The 22,822-nt window shown below is 47.1% G+C and overlaps 1 protein-coding gene across 1 annotated transcript in view; it reads left to right on the forward strand.

The window, feature by feature from the left end:
- The window catches only part of SACS (sacsin molecular chaperone), a 75,256-nt gene that overhangs the window by 30,357 nt on the left and 22,077 nt on the right, over positions 1–22,822 (forward strand). Inside the window, exons 3-8 of the mRNA XM_061133420.1 lie at positions 7,301–7,451; positions 14,314–14,401; positions 15,502–15,587; positions 16,256–16,367; positions 19,046–19,192; positions 21,130–22,624. Of these exons, the coding sequence (XP_060989403.1) occupies positions 7,301–7,451; positions 14,314–14,401; positions 15,502–15,587; positions 16,256–16,367; positions 19,046–19,192; positions 21,130–22,624 (2,079 nt within the window). The remainder of the gene's footprint in view (positions 1–7,300; positions 7,452–14,313; positions 14,402–15,501; positions 15,588–16,255; positions 16,368–19,045; positions 19,193–21,129; positions 22,625–22,822) is intronic.

Genomic DNA, 22,822 nt, shown 5'->3' on the forward strand with positions numbered 1-22,822 from the left:
CGGGTTCAGCCAACCATAGGTTCAAAATACTAGAAAAAAAATTTCAGAAAGTTCCAAAAAAGCAAAATTTAAATTTTCCATGGGCTGGCAACTATTTACAGAGTGTCTACATTGTAGTAGGTACTATACATAACCATCAAAAAATTGATGCTTTTAAACTATGGTGTTGGAGAAGACACTTGAGAGTTTCCCGTGAACTGCAAAGAAATCCAACCAGTCAGTCCTAAAGGAAATCAGTCCTGGATGTTCATTGGAAGGACTGATGCTGAAGCTGAAACTCCAATACTTTGGCCACCTGATGTGAAGAGGTGACTCGTTGGAAAAAACCCTGATGCTAGGAAAGATTGAAGGCAGGAGGAGACGGGGATGACAGAGGATGAGATGGTTGGATGGCATCATTGATTCGATGGACATGAGTTTGAGCAAGCTCTGGGAGTTGGTGATGGACAGGGAGGCCTGGCGTGCTGCAGTCCATGGTGTCAAAAAGAGTCGGGAACGACTGAGCGACTGAACTGACTGACTGACTCGGTTAACACTGAACAGTGCTGGGGCTTTGCAGCTGCATTTCCTGTGTTCAAATTCAGGCTCTTCCGTTCATAGTTGTAGAACTATAAGTAAGATGTTTACTTTCATTTTCCTTACTTGAAATTGAGGTCTCCTTACTTCACGGGGTGGCTGGGAAGACTGAGTGAGCTGAATCACAGAAGGCCTTTAGTAGGTGCCTGGCATGTAGTGAGTATTTCATGAGTGCTGCATATTGACTATCAGCTGATCTTGGACACAGACTGTATCAGGGTTGGCAGGGTGGCTACAGAAGAATCTATGAAGAATTGATGGGGGAGAAATATCAATAACCTCAGATATGCAGATGACACCACCCTTATGGCAGAGAGTGAAGAGGAACTAAAAAGCCTCTTGATGAAAGGGAAAGAGGAGAGTGAAAAATTTGGCTTAAAGCTTAACATTCAGAAAACTAAGATCATGGCATCTGGTCCCATCACTTCATGGGAAACAGATGGGGAGACAGTGGAAACAGTGTCAGACTTTATTTTTGGGACTCCAAAATCACTGTGGATGGTGACTGCAGCCATGAAATTAAAAGACGCTTACTCCTTGGAAGGAAAGTTATGACCAACCTAGATAGCATTTTAAAAAGCAGAGACATTACTTTGCCAACAAAGATCTGTCTGGTCAAGGCTATGGTTTTTCCAGTGGTCATGTATGGATGTGAGAGTTGGACTGTGAAGAAAGCTGAGCACCGAAAAATTGATGCTTTTGAACTGTGGTGTTGGCAAAGACTCTTGAGAGTCCCTTGGACTGCAAGGAGACCCACCCAGTCCATCCTAAAGGAGATAAGTCCTGGGTGTTCATTGGAAGGACTGATGCTGAAGCTGAAACTCCAGTACTTAGGCCACCTCATGCGAAGAGTTGACTCATTGGAAAATACCCTGATGCTAGGAGGGATTGGGGGCAGGAGGAGAAGGGGACGACAGAGGATGAGATGGCTGGATGGCATCACCGACTCGATGGGCATGAGTTTGAGTAAACTCCGGGAGTTGGTGATGGACAGAGAGGCCTGGCGTGCTGCGATTCATGGGGTCACAAAGAGTCAGACACGACTGAGTGACTGAACCGAACTGAAACTATGATGAGCCTTATATGCCACACTGGATAGTTTGACCATTGATCCTACAGATCCCCATAGGTTTTGGAGCAAAGAACTAAGTCAACAGTGGTCTCCTTGTTGTCAAGTCCTGGGGGCACTTCAGCAACTTGGCACTCTTGATTCCCTTCTTGAAGCATTTTAGTTAATCTCACAGAGACCATTTGTTCTTGGTTTTGTTCTTAAGTCTTGTCTTCAGTCATCCTCAGCTCTGGTGCCTGAGGAGTCTTTGTAAAATGTAGCTATGATCACCGAACCTGATTAAAATCTAAAGGGGTCTCCCCATGCCCTTCCAGTCACTCCATACATACATGGTGTAGAGGCTTCATGACCACATGGTTCTATTTTTTTTTATGCTCTGCATGACTTTTACCCTCTGACCCTTTCAAAGGCAACTGTAGAAACTCCTCAGCTTTATGGCTATTTTTATTCCATGATTTGTGGTCCTGTTTCCTCTCCCTTAGACACCGTCTTCCTTTCTCTGCTTGCCTTATGGTTTTACTCATCCTTTAGGACTTCACTTAACCACGTGCCCACAATATCGTCATCTTTCTGTTTCCAAGCTAAATAGTCTTCTGCTGACTCATGAAACAAGGGAATAATGATTTGTTACACTTTTGTCTTTTTATAACTGGCCAGCATTCTGCAGAAGGAACCAATTAATTGTTTCCCTTGAATCAAAGACACGCAATTGGGAACATTCCACTTCGTAAAATCATGAAGCAGTTGTTTCAGGGGAAGTTAACCTCAGCCTGGAGCTATGCTTCCAAACTGCAGTGTGAGGCTGAGAATGGACCACAATAAAAATTTACGAATTTTTACACTGGATTGGACTGGTGTTTTTTTGTTTTTCTTTTAAGATTCATTTATTTATGGGCTTTCCTAGTAGCTCATTGGTAAAGAATCTGCCAATGCAGGAGATGCAGATTTGACCACTGGGTCGGGAAGATCCCCTGGAGAAGCAAATGGCAACCCACTCCAGGAGAACACCAAAGACAGAGGAGCCTGGTGGGCTACAGTCTATGGGGTTATAAAGGGTCGGACACGACTCAGCGACTAAACAACAACAATGGCTGCGCTCTTCATTGCTTGCAGTGAGCAGGGGGCGTCTTTGTTGCTGTGTGAAGGCTTCTTATCGCGGTGGCTTCTGTTGTTGCAAAACACAAGCTCTAGGCACGCAGGCTTCGGTATTTGTGGCACTTGGGCTCAATAGCTGTGGCTCGCAGACTCTGGAGCACATGCTCACTGGTGTGGTGCATGGCATAGTTGCTCTGCAGCATGTGGGATCTTCCCGGACCAGGGATCAAGCCCAGATCCCTTGCATTGGCAGGTGGATTCTTTATCACTGAGCTACCAGAGAAGCCCTGGACTGGTGTTTTTTGACGATGACCCTGGGTAGGATTTTCAGTTACTGAAATGAATCCACATTTGGCAGGGACTAGGAGATTTTCATCACCTAAGAGTGATGGGGAGGCTGGGGCCCGTGTTGTGCCAGGTGTGTCATCCAGGGAAAGAGAAAGGAAGCACCAGGGCAAGTTAAAACAGGTGTCATGAGAAGGAATATTGTTCTCTGTGTCCTGCAGAGTCCAACATGTGCGATCATGTTTTAACTGCTTTATCTGCCCGTCTCCACGACTGAAACAGGCTCAGAGGGTGGTCCCACGATCCCCCTTCCTTACTGCCTTGGACTTACCCTGAAAGGAGGGACTGAAAGCTCTGGTTTCTTGTTGTTCTGCATTTGATAAAAGCATTAAGGCTCAGCTTAACATTTCCTAAGGCTTCCCTGGTGGCTCAGCTGGTAAAGAATCTGCCCCATAATGTGGGAGACCCCAGTATGATTCCTGGGTCCAGAAGATCCCCTGAAGAAGGGAAAGGCTACCCACTCCAGTATTCTGGCCTGGAGAATTCTTGGGGTCGCAAAGAGTTAGACATGATTGAGCGACTTTCACACTTCTCTAACATCCCTAGAATATATTTTTCAAATTTCCTTCTTATCATACATAATGGTGATGTTTCATGAACAGATATTCATTGAAGTTTGTACACTTCTGAAAAATTAAAATACCCATGTTAAGTATTCATTGGGTTAAGTAGCCTAAGATAGTTCTTCGCAATGGAAAGTCAGGAAGTTATTAGATATGAGGTTTCCACCATGATAAAAACACTGAAAAATACTATTTGTCCATGGTATAATTACCATTATATTAAAAACCCTTACATTTATGGCAGTGTATAAAATCATTAGCATTTGGGTGGGTATTCGAATTATGAATAATGTTTGAGTTTCCACTTCTTTGTATGTTCCAGATATTTACTCATTCCTTCTCTTCTCCCTCCCTCTCTCGGTCCTTCCTTCCTTTCTCTGTATTTACTGAGCACCTGTTCTGTGTGACAACCTCTTCCAGGCCCCATGAAGCCATCAGTGAAAGGACACAGTAATTGCAAACCTGTGTTTGTGTTGGGTGGGACATGGATCAGAGAGAGAACTGGGAGAGGGAAAAGAATTAGACGACACTGAATACAGGTGAAAGGGGAGGGAGCACGAGCTGCCCCGGTTTTCTGTCCCCCTTTGTAGGTTCTCTCTGCATAAGGTCATCTCCCTCTGCTTTACCCAGGCATCTGCTCGCCGGGTCGTGGGTGGGAGGTCTCCAACGACTCTAGTGCCTCTCCTGTCCTTTCCTGTACTTCCCTGAGTCCCTCCCCTCACTTAAAAAGAACAGGATGACCTCGTGATGTGAATTAATATCATTTGTCTACTTGTTCATTGTCTTCCTTCCTCAAAACGTCAGCATGAGATAGGGCCTCTGTTTCGTTCATTGCTGTATTCCTGACATTTAGAAATGTCTGTGGGCTTCCCAGGTGGTGCTAGTGGTAAAGAACCCTCCTGCCAATGCAGGAGACGCAAGAGATATGGGTTTGATCCCTGGGTGAGGAAAATGGCCTGGAGTAGGAAATGGCAACCCATCCCAGTATTCTTGCCTGGAGAATCCCATGGACAGAGGAGCCTGGAGAGCTACAATCCATGGGGTCACAAAGAGTCGGACATGACTGAGTGATTAACACTTTGATCTAGTACACAAGAGAGGTTGAATAAATACTCACTGGTTCAATGAATGATTCCCTACTCTATATCCTTACCTTTGACACCTTGCTGAGTTCCAGATGTGTATTCCCCATGCTGACTAATCATTTAAAGTGTATTTCAAGCATACTATGAACCCCAGATATTCAGAGCTTTTTGTGATCAGCCTCCTTCCCCAGCCAAATCTGCTTTGCTTCTTATGAAACCCTCTCCCTTCAGGTCATTTCTCTGTCTCTCAAGTCTTCACTGTGCATCTATATTCTTCTGTCACCACATCCTGTTTGCCTGGCTCCCTAGGAGACACTTAAGAAAATCAGGGCCCAGGGGGTTATCAAAGGATTGAGGTGTGAAGGATTTGTCCTGGGGTCGTGCATGCTGTGACACTTTAGCAAAGGAATGAGAGCTCACATTCTACTTGTTGATACTCTTTTAAAGAAATTTATTTTATTTTATATTGCAGTATTCCCTGGTAGCTCAGCTGATAAAGAATCTGCCTGCAATGCAGGAGACCCCGGTTTGATTCCTGGGTTGGGAAGATCCCCTGGAGAAGGAAATGGCAACCCACTCCAGTATTCTTGCCTGGAAAATCCCATGGATGGAGGAGCCTGGTGGGGTACAGTCCATGGGGTCGCAAAGAGTTGGGCATGACTGAGCAACTAAGCACAAGTAGTCAATTAACAATGTTGGGTTAGTTTCAGGTATACAGAAAAGTGAATCAGTTATACATACACATGTATCTATTCTTTTTAAAATTCTCATTTAGGTTATTGCAGAGTATTGAGTAGAGTTCTCCATGCTATATAGTAGGTCCTTTTCGGTTATCTATTTTAAGTATAGCAGTGTGTACATATCCACCCCAAACTCCAATCTATCCTTCCCCTTTACCATTCTCCTCTGGTAATCATAAGTTACTTCTCTAAAACCTATTTCTGTAAATAAGTTCATTTGTATCAGGATTCTGCATATGAGCATAGCATATGATACTAGTTTCACTGTCTGATACACTTGCTTGTATCATCTTATCTGATTGAAGAAGTGAATTTGTCCATTAGAGTTTTCTGACCTGATTTTTATATTGCATTAGCCTGTCTCCCTCTGATTGATTGAACACGCTTACTTTCCAAGCAGAGAAAGACCTGAATGATTTACAGCAACTTCACTTTTAAATATGGTTGGAAGGAAGGGATGGAACAGCTGTAGCGGTGTTTTGTATCTTTATTACTGATAATGAGTTCTGAGTAATATTTCTTGTGTGTGTGTGTGTGTGGGGGGGGGGGAAGTATAATTGAAAACCAGTAATTAACACCATCTTTGGAGTCAACATGAAAATTTAATTCTACCAAGTGTATTTAAACAAGAAGCACATAAGTTTACGTGTTCACGACAGAGTCTTTGAGCTGCCTTAGTAGATGTTGCCTTTTTTTTTTGCAACGTGTCTCATCCACACCTAGGAGAAGTTAGCCCGAAGAAAGGACATGTTCTGAAGGGTCATAAAGCCACATACACTTTCAAATGGCAAGGCCACGTTGGTAACTCGGGGACGAGTCCATCGACTCTGAGAGCGTGCTTCTGATTTCAAGGAGCTTGCAGGTGCGATGGGTAACAGGCCACAACAACAGAACACAATATTGCCGAGTTAAGACCGCTTGCCTTCTCATCTATCGCTTTCTGGCTGGCAGTCCAGTAGGAAACTGAATCGATCGATCGTCCTTTTGTGCCTTAAAAGCAAACAGGAAACGAAAGCGCGGAGGCACGGTTCTGCGGCCGCCTTTCTCCGCTGGTGCCCAAGAGGCCCCCGTCGATCTCATCCGGAGATGCCTCCAGACACTCACAAGTTCCTAGGGTTGAAGGAGACGGAGGCCCTGGAAAGGGCTAGTTCTACACTCACCGGCTCTTTGGAACTCGATCACGGAAAACACACGTCTTCTCCAAACCGTGTGGTGGTGGTGGTTCGCGCGCTGCGCGGCAGCAGACGCGGGGAGGGCGGGGCGGGGCCAGCACCGACTCGACAAAGAATCCGGGGGGCGGGGCTTGGGGAAGGGCGGGGCCAGCAGCGACTCACCAAAGAATTCGGGAGGGGCGGGGCCTCGCGGGCGGGGCCTGAGAGAGGGGCGGGGCCAGCGGCGTCTGAAGTAACGGGAGAGGCCGGGTGGGCGGGGCGAGTCCTGACGGGAGGGTGAGGCCTGGTGGGCTCAGGGGTTTCTCAAGGAAAGGTGAGGAAGGGGAGGGGCCTGGAGGATGGGGCGGGGCCTGGGGCTGGGGCGGGGCGGGGCCTGCCCGCCAAGTCCTGACGCGCAGGCCGGGCGTCTCCTCAGCTAACGGTCCTGGCGGGCGCGTGCCCGCGGGCGGCGCCTCCGGGGCCCCTCCCCGGCCGCGGCTTCCTCCCGCGGCTGCCCGTCGGCGGGCGGGGCCGGGCCGGGCGGCGCGGGCGGCGGGGAGCATGGCGAGGGCGCGGTGGCCCCGGCCGTGAGGACGCGCCATGGGCGACAGGTGAGCGCGCGTCGGCGGGGGCCGCGGTCCCTCGTGGCTCCCGCTGAGGCCTTTCCTTCGCGCAGGTGGCTCTGGGTGACCGTGCTGCCCGGCTGCGCGGGCTGCAGGACCGTGGCAGTGCCAGCGTCCTGGACGGTGCGCGACGTGAAGCGGCGCCTTGCGGCGGAGACCGGCTTCCCCGCGTCGGAGCAGAGGCTGTGGCTCGGCGGCCGGCAGGTAGGGCGGGGACGGGCCCTGGGGTGGGGCCGGGGACCGGGCGGGGGCCTTGGGGACGGGGGTCGGGGATGGGGAGGCGACAGGGGATGAGGGGGCCTGGGATGGGGGAGCCGGGGGTGGGGTGCCTGGGGACGGGGATCGGGGATGGAGGGGACAGGGAACAGGGCCCAGGGACGGGGATCGGGGTTGGGGGGACCGGGGACGGGGCCCAGGGGCGGGGATCGGGGATGGGGGACAGGGGTTGGGGGGCCTGGGGACGGGGATCGGGGATGGGCGGGGACCGGGGACGGGGCCCAGGGACGGAGATTGAGGATAGGGGGGCCCGGGAAGGGGCCCTGGGACCACGGAGCTTGGGGGCGGGGATACGGGCGGAGGTGGAGGACTGGAGGATCGGGATCTGGGGGCGAGAGGCCTGGGACAGGGGGCCCCAGGCTCCTGCCCGCCTGGAAGTCATCCTTCTCTGAGAACAGGGATCAGATGAGGTGGCTGTGCGCCTGTCACTGCTCAGATTTCTGTCGATTTGCCTTTTCAGCACTGTATCCCCTTCTCCCTTTTTGTCTGAATCATCTTCACTTCCTGAAATTAAGATACTTTTTTGATGTGCGGTATAGCAAGAGGGTTTTTTTTTTTTTTTTTTTTTTTGGTTTGCTTATCTGGAGCCATCACCTCTGAAGTGACTTCATCATTACTCATATTTTTCTGATTTTGTTATGCATTTGACTGGAATCTTGGTCAGTACCTTAGCCTTTTATGTTTTAGAAGTTTCCCCCCATCTTTGAAGCACAGAAATTTAGGGCTGAGAAGGTCTTCAGGCATACTCTAATATGTAAGGCATTATTTTGAGGAGTAAATTTATATGAAAACCTGTAAGATGCAAATGAATGACTTATCAGAACTTTGGAAATCAGGAGTATTTCATGTTATATGTAACCTTTAAGACTGGTGGAAATACTGCAGTTTTCTTAAAGGAGGTGTTAAATAGAGACAGTTTACTAAAAATTAACTTATTATTTAAACGTCTTCACTTTTTAAGAGTTGAACCAGATACACAGGACTGCTTGAGTACCCAGGATGGCATTTCAAGTACTGGATTTCTTTACTGTTAATACCAGTACAGACATCGGGGGACATGCTTGGTGCCTGTGATTTTTAATCTCGCAGTGTAATTCTGGCCTTCAGGGTGCCTGGTGCACCCTCCCGTCTCTTCCCTGCTTAAACAGGTTTCAGATTAGCCTGTTCTTGTGTTCCTCCAGGGATCAGTCCTCCTACTGCTTGGTCCCTAGGGTGTTTGGTGGTCGTCAGTGACTGGATCAGGGCTCTGGACAGGACGGAGGAGAAAAGCTCCTCAGCCTTACCTTTCTCTCTGCGTCCGCCCCCATCTCTTGACCTTCCTGCACATCCTCTCCTGGTCCTACTAACCCTAACCTCTTTGGTTGCTCCTCAGGGTTTGCTTTGTCGTCTTATCCCCTAGGTATGGTCATACCCAAAGAGTCAGTTGTGGCTCAGTCTTGCCATTGGTAGGGTTTCTGGATGCCTCTCTGCAGAGCACCCAGGCAGGGTGGTAGGCGTGGGTGTGGTGTGCAGAGTGGTCAGATTGAGTGGGTGGGTGTGAAGAGTCTAGGTAGGAACCTTGAGCTCATGTAAGTGGTGAGCTTCCAGACCTGCGCTGTAGAGTTGAAACCCAAAGGAAAGGATACATGGGGGGCTTTGTGAAAGACAGGGTTGTGTGGTACCAAATGGCCATGTATATTTGTGCAAACAGTGGGAGAACTGGTGGAGTGTTGGATGTAGAATAAAGGGGAAGGCCTTGCCAAGGAGGTTCACAAGCCTTGGGCAGGACAGTAGGATAATGCTCAGCTGGCAGAGATGAGCAGGTCGGGGGTGGGGGTCACTCGAGTTTCAGTTTGCTTTTATGTGTGTTTGTGCAGGACTTAAGCAGCTAGGACAGCACATGGAGAGGGGGGTGACCTAGACCCTGTTTCTGTATTACCAGTGGGTCACAGGGGCTAAACTAAGTAACACGGTAGACTCTGTTTTCCTATACTAGTAGCAGCAGAATAAAACAAAGTCTAACCAGTTGTACTGTTCATGGGGTTCTCAAGGCAAGAATACTGAAGTGGTTTGCCATTCCCTTCTCCACTGGACCACGTTTTGTCAGAACTCTCTGCCATGACCCATTTGTCTTGGGTGGCCCTACATGGCATGGCTCATAGTTTCATTGAGTTAGACAAGGCTGTGGTCTATGTGATCAGATTGTTTAGTTTCCTGTGATTGTGGTTTTCATTCTGTCTGCCCTCTGATGGAGAAGGATAAGAGGCTTATGGAAGCTTCCTGATGGAAGAGACTGACTGAGGGGGAAACTGGGGTCTTGTTCTGGGCGGGGCCATACTCAGTAAATCTCTAATCCAATTTTCTGTTGATGGGCGGGGCTGTTTTCCCTCCCTGTTTGATCTGAGGCCAAACTAAGGTGGAGGTAATGAAAATAATAGTGACCTCCTTCAAAAGGTCCCTGCATGCACTGCTACGTTCAGTGCCCCCAGCCCTGCAGCAGGCCACCACCGACCCACGCCTCCACCAGAGACTCCTGGATGCTCACGGGCAAGTCTGGGTCAGTCTCTTGCTCCTTTCTCCTGGGTCCTGGTGCACATAAGGTTCTGTTTGTGCCCATGAAGAGTTTGTTTCCCAGTCCTGTATAAGTTCTGGCAGCTCTATGGTGGGGTTAATGGTGACCTCCTCCAAGAGGGCTTATGCCATACCCAGGTCTGCTGCACCCAGAGCTCCTGTCCCAGTGGCAGTCCACTGCTGACCCGTACCTCCACAGGAGACACTCAAACACAGTTCTGTCTCAGTCTCTGTGGGTCTCTGGGTCCTGGTGTGCACAAGGTTTATTTGAGCCCTCTGAGCGTCTCTGGCGGGTATGGGGTTTGATTCTAAATGCGATTTCTCCCCTCCTACCATCTTGCTGGGGCTTCTCTGCCCTTCAGAAGCAGAAGATATTAAGAAGTGGTGGCAAGAATACACAGAAGAACTATACAAAAAAGATCTTCATGACCCAGATAATCATGATGGTGTGATCACCAACCTAGAGCCAGACATCCTGGAATGTGAAGTCAAGCGGGCCTTAGGAAGCATCACTATGAACAAAGCTAGTGGAGGTGATGGAATTCCAGTTGAGCTATTTCAAATCCTAAAAGAATGATACTGTGAACGTGCTGCACTCAATATGCCAGCAAATTTGGAAAACTCAGCAGTGGCCACAGCACTGGAAAAGGTCAGTTTTCATTCCAGTCCCAAAGAAAGGCAATGCAAAAGAATGCTCAAACTACCGCACAATTGCACTTATCTAACATGCTAGCGAAGTGATGCTCAAAATCCTCCAAGCCAGGCTTCATCAGTATGTGAGCTGTGAACGTCCAGATGTTCAAACTAGATTTAGAAAAGGCAGAGGAGCCAGAGGTCAAATTGCCAATATCTGTTGGATCATTGAAAAACCAAGAGAGTTCCAGAAAAACGTCTACTTTTGCTTTATTGACTATGCCAAAGCCTTTGACTGTGTGGACCACAACAAACTCTGGAAAATTCTTCAAGAGATGGGAATACCAGACCACCTGACCTGCCTCTTGAGAAATCTGTATGCAGGTCAAGAGGCAACAGTTAGAACTGGACATGGAACAGCAGACTGTTTCCTCAAGGCTGTATATTGTCACCCTGCTTATTTAACTTATATGCAGAGTACATCATATGAAATGCCGGGCTGGAGGAAGCACAAGCTGGAATCAAGATTGCTGGGAGAAATATCAGTAACCTCAGATATGCAGATGACACCACCCTTATGGAAAAAAGGGAAGAAGAACTAAAGATCCTCTTGATGAAACTGAAAGAGGAGAGTGAAAAAATTGGCTTAAAACTCAACATTCATAAAACTAAGATCATGGCACCTGGTCCAATCACTTCATGGCAAATAGATGGGGAAACAGTGGAAACAGTGACAGACTTTATTTTTTTGGGCTCCAAAATCACTGCCGATGGTGACTGCAACCATGAAATTAAAAGACGCTTGCTCCTTGGAAGAAAAGTTATGACCAATGTAGACAGCATATTAAAAGGCAGAGACATTACTTTGCCAACAAAGGTCTGTCTAGTCAAAGCTTTGGTTTTTCCAGTAGTTATGTATGGATATGAGATTTGGACTATAAAGAAAGCTGAGTATGGAAGAAGTGATGTTTTTGAACTGTGGTGTTGGAAAAGACTCTTGAGAGTCCCTTGGACTGTGAGGAGATCCAACCAGTCCATCCTAAAGGAAATCAGTCCTGAATATTCATTGGAAGGACTGATGTTGAAGCTGAAACTCCAATACTTTGGCCACCTAATGCGAAGAACTGACTCATTGGGAAAGACCCTGATACTGGGAAAGATTGAAGGCAGGAGGAGAAGGGGATGACAGAGGATGAGGTGGTTGGATGGCATCACTGACTCAACGGACATGAGCTTGAGTAAACTCCAGGAGTTGGTGATGGACAGGGAGGCCTGGCATGCTGCAGTCCATGGGGTCGTGAAGAGTTGGACACGACTGAATGACTGAACTGAACCGAAAACCAGGTCTAAGGTCTCTGCTGTGTAACGGTCTAGGGCATGGTCGTCCACAGACAGCTGTGGATCTGATCCTGAAGCTCAAGGGCTAGAGGTCAGGGCTGGGGTCATGAGTTTGGGAAGCACTTGCAGTGCCTTTCTCCTTTTGCATCTGGTAAGCTCACTGGGGATATGATTAATGTTTGCTGGGCAGTCGACTGTGTTCCACACACTGTTCTGCTGGTGACTTTGCCCATTCATCTCGTTTACTACGCAGGACAGCCAGCCTCATGTGAGAGTTGTGACTGGTCCATCCTGCAGAAGAGTAAAACTAAGAGTCAGAGAGATGAAGGATCCAATCAGGATTCATACCCATGTGTGTCTGATTCCAAAGTCCACACCAGAAAGAACCTGTCAGGCTGTCAATCGGGAATAAATGAAAGTTAAATGTAAAGTTCTTTAAAACAAAGAGAAACTTAAACTAGTAAAGGTGATCTTTGAACTCAAGTTTGGAGCTCTCACAGAAAACAATCAGAGGGTGTAATTCTCTCCTGATGCAGAAGACGGGCTGTGACTTCTACTGAACTGGTGACCTTAGTGATGCCAACATGTGCCGTCAAGAAGGGTCTCTTTTACATTCGCAAACCTTTCATAGAAGTGGTTTTCTTTTCCTCTTTATCCAGTGCTGTTCAGAACTTTTTAGATTTGAATTATTGGTGAGAATTCTAAATATTTTGGGTATACAAGAAACTGGTTCTGGTTGGTTGTGGACTTAGGAGTGGGCACTTAACAATACTTGGTCCTCAGTCTTTCCAGGTCCCCTGCTATCCACCTTCTCCTTGTCTCTCTTGTTTCTCCTGGTCTGGAAGAGGGGTCTGTGGGTTGTTCCCTCCACCTCCTGTCCCATGAAGAGAGGGACACTGCTCACTAGAGCTGTGTGTCTTCCTGACTGTTTCTCCTCCAGCCAAATCTGCTTGAGCCTCAAACCGGGATGTGGGAAGTATTGTTACCTTTCATTTAGTTCATCAGAAACGTGCCTATCAACCCTTGAATCTTGAGAGCCTCCTTGTGTTCTTGACAACTGAACAAAGGAAAAAGTGTTGCAAGATTCAGATGCAGTTAATATTATACTATTTACTTCACAATTATTGTTTCATGAAAAATGAAAATGAGCATCACTGAGGTTTTTTTTTTTTTTTATCACTGAGGTTTTTAAAGGAGACTAGGGCTGACCTGAACAGAGACCCAAATGTTCAAGTTATTTTGTAATCATTCTGTTCTAAAAACAAAATACAAAGACTGAAATTGGCAACTTTTATGGTTTCATTGCCTCTGGAGTTGGATATGACCAGCTTTGCTTGGTTGAGTGACTTAAGGTCTCAAGAGAGAGGCCCAAGCAGAACCCCCAGATCTTGGCGGGCTCAGGAAGGAACATGGGTACACTGCTGGGTTCTCTCTGCTGCTTGACTTCTCTTTGGGAGGATCACTGCCTGAGATAGGCCACTGATTACAATCTGCCAGAAGCATTCAGTGTCGGAGCCACACAGCCAGTCACGTCTGTTGTCACTAACAGGGTTCTACACTCTGTGTTCTTCCTTTTCAAGTCCTCCTTAAGACCTGGAGACGTGGTCCTATGTTACAGATTTCTGCTTCCCTTCCTGCCATTCTTCTTTAAATGTACCTTAGCTAACTGAGTTGGACTACTAATCCTTGGCTTATGCATAGCTCTCTTTTAGTCGTCAATTAATCATTAATAGAATGAACAGCCATGGACCCATCATCCAACTGAAGTACTGAAACAGTGTTAACAGTCTGTCTTGGCCTCGGTACTTTTCTTCCGTGGCTTGTGTTCCTGTCTCTTTATTTGTAATTACTTAAGAAAAAATCAGGTGGCTCTGTGGTAAAGAACCCGTCTGCCAATGCAGGAGATGCAGGAGACGCTGGTTCAATCCCTGGGTGGGGAAGATCCCCTGGAGGAGGAAATGGCAAGCCACTCCAGTATTCTTGCCTAGAGAATGCCATGGACAGAGAAGCCTGGTGGGCCATGATCCACAGGGTCGCAAAGAGTCGGACTTGATTGAGCGACTGGTGCACGCACACAAGGAAGACCATTTACATTTTTAAATAAAATTTTTGACTGAATTTTGTTCTCTGAAATATTCATTTCTTCAGAGCAACTTATTTCCTGATTAGAACACTTAACAAACATTATTTAAGTGAAACAGAATGAGGTAAAGTTTTGAATTTATAGAAGTAGGAACTGTATTGCTTTTCATACGTTTTCTTTTTTCAGTTATCTGACTGGATCAAGATTGGAGATCTGACTTCCCAGAACTGTCATCTTTTTGTAAACCTTCAATCAAAAGGCTTAAAAGGGGGAGGTATGCCATTGACTTTACTAGGATTCAATCCCATTTTTAATTGCATAAAGATAATGTTTTAAAAATGAAATGAAAGTACATACCACTGGAATGTGATGAGGGCATGTCAGGGCCAGAGGAGCACACATGGGTGGAGTGAGCCTCCCCTGGGGTGAGCGGTCTGCGGGTTGGGTCCTGTGGGGCTTGGTGGGGGTGGGTCGTTGTACCAGAATGATGCAGATTAATTAAGACTGAGGTTTTGTCGTCAGCACATATTTTGTTTTTGCTTATAAACATGTATTTTTTTCTGTGCATCTGGGAAATTACTTTCCCTCCCCCGTTCTCCCTACACTTTTCTGTCCCCTGTCTGAAGGTGTCCTGGTTGGCCTGTCCTGAAAGTCTCCAGTTTAGGAGAGACGGAGGGAATGGGAACCGGGCAGCCACTGGGATGCTGCCTGTGCCACATTTCAGAACAGTGAGAACAGTGGTTGATTTGAGAATATTAAGGCTGGCATGACAGGCACTTCCATCTCTGGCTTCTTAGCTGCAAAGGCTTCTCTGGTCGCTCCGAAATAAAGAATCCGCCTGCAATTCAGGAGATGCAGGTTCAGCCCCTGGGTTGGGAAGATCTCCTGGAGAAGGAAATGGCATCCCTCTCCAGTATTCTTGCCTGGAGAATCCCATGGACAGAGAAGCCTGGCGGGCTGCAGTCAATAGGGTTACAAAGAGTCAGACACGACTTAGCGACAAAAACCACCTCCAAAGCACCCATAAAATAGCGCCATTTATTTCATTTGCTTTGGAAAATAGCAGCACCCCACACTCTTTATTTTTGAGTTAATAATCTTATGTGACATTTAGGATATTTTTAAAGTGTTTTTTAAAACCCAAATTTGTAATTTAATTAAGAATCTTGAGATTTTATAAAATTGATTCTACTCTACTTTGTACTGAAGCTGTGTAGTCTGGTAGGTTTTCATACCAGAGGGCTGCAGTGACATGTATGAAGTCAGAACTTGCACAGCTTTACTGTCTCTAAGAACCAAATGGTATTCATCATTTGTAAAGGCTATTAATGCTTTAATAACATTCAACCATGTTGAATGTGTTCTCTCTTTTAGGTCGATTTGGTCAAACAACGCCACCGCTTGTGGACTTCCTCAAGGACATCTTGAGACGGTACCCAGAAGGAGGGCAGATTCTGAAGGTAGGGCAGAGTTGCATGCATGTGCACCTCCATGCTGGTAACCATGAGATGAGAGAGGTTACCAGGAAGTCCTGTTCGTGTTTGCATTTTAAAGCTTTGTCTAGATTTGAATGGCTGTATCTGTTTCCCTCTGCACCTGCCATGCACATGCTGAACACGACAGCCTGAGATGCAGTTGGCGTGAATGTATGAGGGTTCAGAGGCAAAGGGGCCCCTGTGTGCTGGAGTCAAGCAGTGTTGCTCTACAATGCTTTTTTGGGCAATTTTATATAATTACATTTTGTAATTTTGTGAATTTTATGTAAAACATTGCACAGGAGCATTGCAAACCAACCAGCTGACCAAATAAAATAATACTAAACCCACATTCAGGGGCCATGAACCCATGCCTGCTTGACTCTTGGTTTTAGAAGTTTGCTTTTTGGGTGAGTGTATTTAAAGGGATAATTGTTTGAGTTCAGTATTTGTATTTATGATATATCCTTTTAGTCTGAATACACTCGTTAAACAAACAAACTAAACAAGCAAACCTACAAAGACCCGCTCGTGATCCAGATAGTGGGTTTCCTTTATTTATGTGTAAAGGCTTTTTACATGTTTGAGGTGGATACAAGGTGGGTAGTAGATGACTGTTTTATTAAATATTACTCTTTCTGGTGTATTTCTAGGAATTAATTCAGAATGCAGAAGATGCTGGGGCCACAGAAGTTAAGTTCTTGTACGATGAGACTCAGTATGGAACACAGACTCTTTGGTCGAAAGACATGGCACAATATCAGGGTAAGAGTCTGTCATTAGTCAGGGGCACGTTTTATTCTGTGTACTAACAGGTGACTTTTTGTGGTTTACAGTACAGCGTTCAGTGCATGGTCACGTTACCACCTCTCCTTCACTTCTCTGCATATTTAACTCCACTTCTTCAGAGGTTTTCTCTGCTTTTCATGGGCAAGTGTCTCTGCTAGTTGGTATTTTTACAGAACAGAAAAAGAATAAAAATCTTAAAATTCAGAGTAACAAACAATGTAAATACGTAAACCTCTTATTCTATTCAGTAAACTGTGAGCCTTTTATATCGTTAGTAAGACAGAATGGCACCCTTTCCAAAGAGAACACGCCTCTGCATTTGGAAAGAAGTTAGAGGCTGTGGTTTTGTGTCTTATTTTCTGCTGTGAGAGGTGCCCTAGCAATATTTTGAAGGGAGGTGGGAAGAAAGACTAAAGGAGAGGATAGAGTAAGGAGAATGAAAGGAAAGACAGTAGGAAACTGTGACTAACACAAGGACTCCTGAAGCCCTGCACTACGAAGTGCTGTGTTGAAAAGGATATTCATCACTTGCAGAGCAGCTTTAAAGTTTACAGAATGATTGTGAATGACTGTTTGTGGTGGAAAGTCATTGAGTAAAGGGAAGATCAAATCAGACTTTCCTGGACATACTTTTTAAGAGAGGTGTAAATCATATATTCTTTAAAAGATGTTTTATGACTTAGGAGGATAATCAACATTACTGTTAAATATTTAAATACTAAATATTTAGTGTTTATGATAGCTCATATGTTTATTCTTGTGATTTGGAAGTTGCATTTTTTTTTTATTCTATAAAGAGATCTGAGATATAACACGTCAAGAGGTTTTCATTCTAGTCCTGACTCCTGCCACCTCTGCTGATCTCAGGCAAGCTCAGTTTTACAGTGAGAGGATGAAACCAGTAGGTTTCCTGGCCCTGAGAGTCTGTGATATAAGCATTGTTGAAAGACACTCAGTGTAGATGTGACGGACTTCTGTCTAAGTCCTGATCCTGCCTGGGGCTGCCTGTGCTTCTCGTCCATGGGCGCTGGTACCCAGTGTCAGCTCTGCCTCTCGAGTTCCTCCCTGGGCCTGAGTGGAGGCTGAGCCCGGCTGCGTGTCAGCTTGCTCGTCCATGGACTGGTGAGGACACAGCCACCCCCAGTTACTCTGAGGGTCCCAGGAGCTCGCATGTGTTGCCACGCTCTCTGTCTGGCATCATTCTGCTGGTTGGAGTGTCCTGTAGAGCTGTAAATGGGAAGAGATCCTAGAGGTGTTTTGCTTCTCAGCTCTCTCATGTCTAGGAGTTTTTGCTTCCAGCCCTGACTTCACTTCATTTTTTAAAAAATATGTGAAATGATTATTTAGCTGAGTGAGTGATGTCACATTAGACAGATTTTTAAAACTTGGACATCCAGAAGGAGCTGGACATGATTTTGATCTCTTTGAAAGTGAAAGTTGCTCAGTCATGTCTGACTCTTTTGCACCCCATGGACTATAGTGTTAGTCGCTCAGTTCATGTCCGACTCTTTTCGACCCAATGGACTGTAGCCTACCAGGCTCCTTGATCCATGAGATTTTCCAGGCAAGCATACTGGAGTGGGTTGCCATTTCCTTCTCCAGGGGATCTTCCTGACCCAGGGATCGAACCCAGGTCTCTTGCATTGTAGGCAGATGCTTTACCATCTGAGCCACCAGGGAAGCCCTGGTGATCTCTTTAACTAACATCTATTGAGGACGCTCTGTGCTCATGGTGTGTGAGGGGTTTTTCTTGCATTCAGACAAGAGTGGTGTCTTGGCTGGTGTCATCTTCTTGGGTTACAGTTTTTTCCCCTTTACGGACGCTTAGTGTTGATAGATGAGAACTCTTGAGTTCAACTTGTTTTTGTTTCTTTTATATAATGAGAAGACAGAAGACTCAGAATGTGTCAGATGAGAGAGATCCAATGCAGAAAAATAGAGAGATTTCCTCAGTTTCTCACTTTATTAAGGACTTCAAGGGTGTAGTTAATTAGGAGCTACGAGTGAAGGAAGGGCTGGGGCTCCCAGAAGCCGGGGGCTCCCAGAGTGCACCCACACCCTTCCTGCTGTGTGGGACACACCATGATCTCCACGTGGTCGACCTTGCTGTAGTAATCTCATAGGCTTGGCTTTTTCATGTCTCTACTTTGACTGTTTTACAGATATTTTACAGTCATGCCATTTTTGTAACATAGATTATGACCAGCATCCCCATATCTGTGCTTGAATTCATAGGTGTGTGAAAAGCATTATTTTAACATGGTTTCTTTAGTCTTCTCAGTACATTTATAGGTAATTCCATTTATAAAAATATATAAGTAAATATGTTACTTAGGGTCAAGTTTTACAAAGTAGTACACTGTGAATAATTTTGTTTGTGCTATGTTTTTTGTATCTAAGCACTATAATTTTTCCTTTTTGGATTTTGGGTCAACAATACTATATTTCTTCTGCTGGTTATTTTTACCATTAATTTGTAATTTCTGTTTTTATTGTGAAAGCAACCAAACGGTGATACTGGATCAGTCACTGTTTTCAGTTCTTTCTGTCTTTTCATCAAATAAGCATCATTACATAGAGGAAGTTTGTGTAGGAGAAGTGAGTGTCCAGGCTTCCTTCTTTCTCAGCCCCTGCCTGTGCATCTTGACCCCCAGGGCCTGCTCTCTACGTGTACAACAACGCGGTGTTCACCCCAGAGGACTGGCATGGCATTCAGGAAATAGCGCGGAGCAGGAAGAAGGACGACCCTTTGAAGGTTGGAAGATTTGGAATTGGCTTCAATTCTGTCTATCACATAACAGGTGTGGTATCTGGCTTTTCAGTCTTGAGATTCACAGTTATTTTAGCCTCTGCTTTGTATATTGTCGGGTGAACTTCAGAGACGACATTGAATGCTGATGAAATTTCAGTGTGTCTTGTGTTTTCTCTAGTTATCTCGGTAACCATATCAAATCTTCATCGTGTGATGCAAAAGTTAACGTCATCATTTCCGGTGGAATCAATGTATTATAGTCAGTCATTTTATATGAAGTTCGAGACTTTACGTCAGCCTACACAAAATTGTTACTCTAAAAGCTTTTGTACTGCAGATTTTTGAGTCAGGCAAACTGGTTTTCACAGATTATCTTGTACATATTTTTAAATAACAGGAAGAAGGAAATATAATGTCCAATGGTACGTAACTAACACAGAGGAGAACTTTGAAATGATCTTGGTTTCTCACTTTCCCTATAGAAATTTTGCTCTTCTTTATTAAACTTGAGTATTTTGATGATGACTTTGAAGTCATGTGTGGAATGTAGAAAGAATATGAGGTTTCTGATTCAGTTACACTAGGAAATACTTGTAACTTTTAGGGCTGTTCTTCTGGAACCAGAGTTCTTAGTATTTACTGTGGTCTTGTGATAAAACTTTTTAATGAAATCAGCACCAGTTATGGCTTAATTTGCAATTGTTTTTGCATTTTGAACTTGCAGGAGAAGGGGCTGCCCTGGCAGAGTTCTAGCTGTCGCTAGAGTAACATGTAATTGATTCCCCAAACTGGGGCAGTCCTGAGGGTTAAGAAGTGATATTATTCTCAGCCACTGGCCCAAATTGGGACTGCCCTGAGCAAGTGGGACACAGAAGCATCCTCACCATGGCCCATTTTTAGCAAACCTATTTTTAAAATTGCATTTACAGTGTTATAATATATAGTATTGTGTTAAGTAATATTATGTATTATGTAATAAAACTGATGAAGTCATTATGTAACAATTATGTGAATATTAATAGTCATGTGTTCAACTATCTGTGAGTTATTCCTCACATCTGTGACATGCAGTGGTTTTTAAATTTTATGGGGGCATACTTGTGCGTTGCATAAGCCTGGAGCCTGTTGTCAGGGGTGTATTGTCCAGAGAGTCCCCTGGCGGTGGGTATCTGCTCTCACTGTGGGTTTGATCCCTGTCTGAGAACCAGCACACTTATGTGGGATGAGTTCCCTGGGTGCTGATCTCTAATCCAAGGACTTGCCAAGGTCATGAGAGTTCTGTTCTCCAGCCACCAGGCTTCTCCCTGACATAATTTCAGTAATGGGAGCGCAGAGGGGACTGTGGACAATGGGGGGCCATGGGCCAGCCTTGTTGACTGGACGTGGTGGTGGGCTGGTGGACGTAACATTTCCTACTGAAAATACCCCAACGCTCAGGATTTGGTGCTTGTGATGCCTAAGCCTGTGGTCGGTGACCCTGCGTGCCACGGGTGGACCCCACAGGGGTCTTGTGTGAAGGCTAGATCCTCAAGTCACTGTCCATTTCAGACTCGCTCAGGACATATGCTTGAGATCACCTGTTCTTTCTCATTCTCTCAGAGAATCTGTGGTTGAAATTTTACTTTGCACACAGGCTACAAATCTGTTCTGTTTAGTTGGGTTCACAAGGCTGTAGGGAGAGTGTAAATATCCAAATATTCCATATGTATTTTAATTAATTTAGTAAATGCTTGAAGATACATCTTAGGTTTTCTCAATAATCACTTAAAGCCTCTCAATGCCTGGTGCTTTTTGAATCTAAAGAGAAACCATTTTTTTGCATTCAAAGAATTATGTTTCCAAAGCAAGACTTAGTTTATTTTTAGATAACTCTGTTTAGAATCCTTCTGTGGCTTATACTTCTCCATGTGTAACTGTGCAGTGTAATTGTGATTATCAGTGTCAGTATAGTTCAGAGTTGATGGTGATTTGAATTTTCCTTTGCAGATGTTCCTTGCATCTTTAGTGGTGACCAGATTGGCATGTTAGATCCTCATCAGACACTTTTCGGTCCACACGAATCAGGCCAGTGTTGGAATCTCAGAGATGACAGCAAAGAAATTAGCGAGCTTTCAGACCAGTTTGCGCCATTTATTGGCCTTTTTGGAAGCACCAAGGAGACGTTTGTGAAGGGCAGCTTCCCCGGAACGTTCTTCCGTTTCCCGCTTCGGCGGCAGCCCTCCCAACTTAGCGGGACCCTCTACAACAAGCAGAAGGTCCTGGAGCTGTTCGAGTCCTTCCAGGCAGACGCGGACACGGTGCTGCTCTTCCTGAAGAGTGTGCAGGACGTGTCCCTGCACGTCCGCGAGGCCGACGGCTCGGAGAAGCTGGTCTTCAGAGTGTCGGCCCACGAGCCGGCAGCGCCGGCGCCAGAGCGGCCCGGGGCGGTGGAGGCGCTGGGGGCCGCCCTCCGTGACTACTGCGAGCGGGTGCCCAGCGGCGGCGTCACGTGCGTCACATACCCCGTGAGCATCGTCCTGGAGGACGGGGGCGCCCAGGGCGCCCGGGAAACGTCTTGGCTGGTGTGCAACAGCGTGGGCGGCCGGGGCCTGAGCGCGCAGCTGGACGCGCTGGCCGACGAGCTGCGCTTCGTCCCAGTCATCGGCATCGCCACGCCCCTGCCGGGCCCGGCGGAAGAGGACGGGGCCGGAGGCGCGGCTGCTGGGTTCTCAGGGAAAGCCTTCTGCTTCCTCCCTTTACCGCCGGGCGAGGAGAGCCGGACTGGGCTCCCGGTCCACGTCAGCGGCTTCTTCGGCCTGACGGACAACCGCAGGAGCATCAAGTGGCGGGAGCTGGACCAGTGGAGGGACCCGGCCGCCGTGTGGAACGAGTTGCTTGTGCTGAGCGTGGTGCCCAGGGCCTACGCCGCCCTCATCCTCGATGCCATTGCCCGCCTGCGGGCTGGCTGCAGCCCTGGGCTGCCGCTCTCGGTGGCCGCGGTCTATGGGCTGTGGCCAGATGCCGCGCGGGTCAAGCTGCCCTGGCGGCCGGCGCTGGAGCCGCTGTTCCAGGAGCTCTTCCAGCACGCGGTGCTGCCCTCCCTGGGCGGCCACTGGGTTCCCCTGGAGCAGGCATGCTTCTCGGATCTGGACGAGGGCCTGGACTACACCCCGGCCGTCCTCCACTTCCTGCAGCGCTCTGGGAGGCAGGTGGTCCGGGCCCCGGCCCACCTGGCTGCCGCCGCCCAGCTCGTGGCCTCCAGCGCCGGGCCGCTGACGCAGGTGACACCCGCGTGGACCCGGCAGGTGCTGCGGAAGGCGGGCCTGGGCGGCGCGGGTGCGCCCGAGAGGCTGCACCTGCTGGAGTTTGTGCTCTCCGACCAGGCCTACGGCGAGCTGCTGGGGCTGGAGCTGCTGCCGCTGCAGAGCGGGGCCTTCGTCCCCTTCTCCTCGTCCGCGTGCGACCAGGACGTGGTCTATATCGCCTCGCAGGAGCACCCCAGGTAGGCGGGGCCCCCGCCTAGCCGTGTAGGTGTGCGTAAGGCCTTAGGGGGCTCTGCAGAGCTGCTCCATTAGAAAAGAACACACCGTTAAGTTCTGTTGTGGAAGGGCCTCCAGATGTTTATCCGTTAAAAATCGGTGCAAGCCGTCGTTGTTCCTGGAAATTCTAATAGCAGAACGTGGAAAAGAATGGCTACAAA

Source organism: Dama dama, chromosome 30, assembly GCF_033118175.1.
Source record: "Dama dama isolate Ldn47 chromosome 30, ASM3311817v1, whole genome shotgun sequence".
NCBI classification, from domain to species: Eukaryota; Metazoa; Chordata; class Mammalia; order Artiodactyla; family Cervidae; genus Dama; species Dama dama.